At 45.6% G+C, this 2,294-nt stretch overlaps 1 protein-coding gene across 5 annotated transcripts; it reads right to left on the reverse strand.

Annotated features, from left to right (window-relative positions):
• Window positions 1-209: 209 nt before the first annotated feature.
• Window positions 210-2,017, reverse strand: LOC129601791 (uncharacterized). 5 transcript variants are annotated; one of them, XM_055500688.1, is made up of 3 exons: window positions 1,853-2,017; window positions 1,746-1,787; window positions 210-1,536 (listed from the first exon to the last, which is right to left on the reverse strand). In XM_055500688.1, the coding sequence occupies exons 1-3, from the start codon at window positions 1,911-1,913 to the stop codon at window positions 296-298; spliced, it is 1,344 nt and encodes a 447-aa protein (XP_055356663.1). In that variant the 5' UTR covers window positions 1,914-2,017; the 3' UTR covers window positions 210-295. The 5 variants fall into 5 exon arrangements, with proteins under 5 accessions (XP_055356663.1, XP_055356660.1, XP_055356664.1 ...); XM_055500685.1 differs by having other exon boundaries at window positions 1,722-1,787; XM_055500689.1 differs by having other exon boundaries at window positions 1,702-1,787.
• Window positions 2,018-2,294: the final 277 nt, after the last annotated feature.

A 2,294-nucleotide genomic window follows, 5' to 3' on the forward strand; every position in this document is an offset into this window, starting at 1 on the left:
GGTAAATTTCACACGCTGCCTTTAACACCAAGCAATGTATTAATATGCGTATTTCGGTATGTGGTTCAACTTGGACTGGCGCCTAAGTAATAAACAGAAGTTTAGTATTTTATGCCGCTTTTTAGCAACTAGCTATTCCCACCACCCTGACGCAATCTTTGATCTTTTACTGTGTTGGTAGTGAAGGTATAACTATTTGCAGCCTGAATATTTTTATTCGTAAATGACTAACTCCATGAACTTGTCACAAAGAGGTGAGACTAGCCAACACAGATGTGCGAAAGCATTGAAATTATCACAAAGTGGTGGTCGAATTTGTTTTGAACGTACTGCAACGGAAATTGTTCAAATCCGCAACAATCCATTCGTTCCCATTAGAGCATTTCAGAGTGTTTCCATCATCCAACACGATTTCATCGACATTCGCTGGTGCCGTACCAGTATATTCGGCACTAATGCGCGTGAATGAAACATTCCCGATGCATACCGGCGCATTTAGACGGAGCACTTCCAAATTCACCCGATACATGGGCAGCGCTTTCAGTACAGCTTTTCCGTCGATGACATCCATTCTGCTGTCCTGCCTCACCTCTGTAAAGGCACGCCATAACAGATCTGGTGCGAGAGAGTGAGCCCATTTTCCACCTGCAGCCATCAGGCTCACCCAAGTACGGTATCTGCTGAGAACGTCATCCAATCGGCGCAACTTTATATCTGCCCGCTCGGTCGCCGAAATCGTTGCCGCCCACATCTCCGCCGTGAAGTTGTCGCTTGTGGTGGTGCTAAACGGAAAAAGGACCGACACTTCGCTGACCAATTTGTCCATTTCGTCTTCGTCGACGAACTCGTTTTTGTCCAGCATCTTCTCAACGGCTATTGCAACGAGGGTTTTCGTGAAATTGGTGTAATCACTGGGTTGCATGTACACGTAGTTCTGTCCGGTTGAAAGGCGTTCCATAGAGGCGTTGATAATCGCGTCGTACGGGAGATGTTTTGTATCGATGCACATCGGTGCTGAGCGAACTGTCGGGGCGGTTTGTGCGAAGGCAAGAAACAGACGCGATGCAAAATTCGCAGGGTCGTTTTGCAACGCGGACAGCGTTTCGTTCCATGCCACGTCCCCTGGACAAGACATATTCATTGTGAGGGTAACCGACTGTGAATAGCTGGTCATGGGCTGCCATCCGGTGGTTGTAATTGTTTGCTTGGAGCCGTAAGCCGTGTACCCCACCAGGAAAAATTTAAGCTTCAACGGATAGATCTTGGAGAAAAGGCCCACTCTGGACGAAATTTCATTTGAAACGTAATCTCGCACAGGTTCTTCTTTGTCATTGTACGGTTTAGAGAGTTTTACAGTAACAAACAGGCAACCAGTATTTGGCTCGACGCTCACTGCAGCGGAATCGTAATAATGGCGTAACAGACGTGCCAACGGTGCGTGGAAGAGCGGTGTCCTATCGGATGTGGTGTTGAAGGCTTCAATTTGCATGCTCCTGTAAGGGACTTCAAACGTTCTCTGGGTCGAGTTTACTGATCCTGGAAAGCAAGATCATTACATGTCTTGTAAAACGTTGTTTGGTGGCTAGTGGTGATTTAACTTTCATTAGATACTGATTTCCTTATGCAGCAACCGTGTTATCTGCGATGCAAAAACCGTTTGGACGTTGCATGCAAGGAAACCAATATCTCATGCGATTAAACCTTAGAGCAAGTTCTTTTACTAATGTCCGTGTTCTGCGTGGTACCGAGGGCGGAAGATGCGTTGTCTATCCCTGATACTGCGCTATCTGCAATGACAACTTCGTAAGTTTATACACTGGTTTGTCATGTATAGATAGATAATTATACTCACCACAGTCAACTGTATAAACGAGCAGGGAAATGAGTAGTACCGAGTACCGAAAGCGGCTCATTTTACGGAGAACACAACGGTGCGAAAGCTTTAGTTATAATGATGACACAAAAAAGAACGACATATCGACGTTTGCGCTTATGTACAGCGTCTAACAGAGGCTGATTTAGGCTTGAAATTCCGAGAACGCTCTAGGCAAAATAACGGCGCGGATGTGTCGGTAACAGCCCAATGACTTTATTACAGAGCAGATTAGTTCCACATCCTGATGCTATTCATGAACGTGCATGCATTACATGCATTACTATGTGAGATTATGACTGACACATATTGTGCTTCGAGGGTTCTTCTGATTGATGATAACTGGTTTTAGTTCCTTAACCGCACGCTTTTGCTAAATCAGCAAGCTGGCACGGCTAGTCATACTGTCGTTACCAACGGC

Source organism: Paramacrobiotus metropolitanus, unplaced genomic scaffold, assembly GCF_019649055.1.
Source record: "Paramacrobiotus metropolitanus isolate TYO unplaced genomic scaffold, Prichtersi_v1.0 Parri_scaffold0000277, whole genome shotgun sequence".
Classification (NCBI taxonomy): domain Eukaryota; kingdom Metazoa; phylum Tardigrada; class Eutardigrada; order Parachela; family Macrobiotidae; genus Paramacrobiotus; species Paramacrobiotus metropolitanus.

Excerpts from the sequence above, each read along its gene's own strand:
- LOC129601791 (XM_055500684.1), bottom strand. The coding sequence starts at position 1,913 with ATGAGCCGCTTTCGGTACTCGGTACTACTCATTTCCCTGCTCGTTTAT. Across the intron at positions 1,800-1,852 it reads CGTTTATACAGTTGACTGTG|TTGTCATTGCAGATAGCGCA; the intron begins GTGAGTATAATT and ends AAACTTACGAAG. Across the intron at positions 1,537-1,721 it reads CACGCAGAACACGGACATTA|GATCAGTAAACTCGACCCAG; the intron begins GTAAAAGAACTT and ends CTTGCTTTCCAG.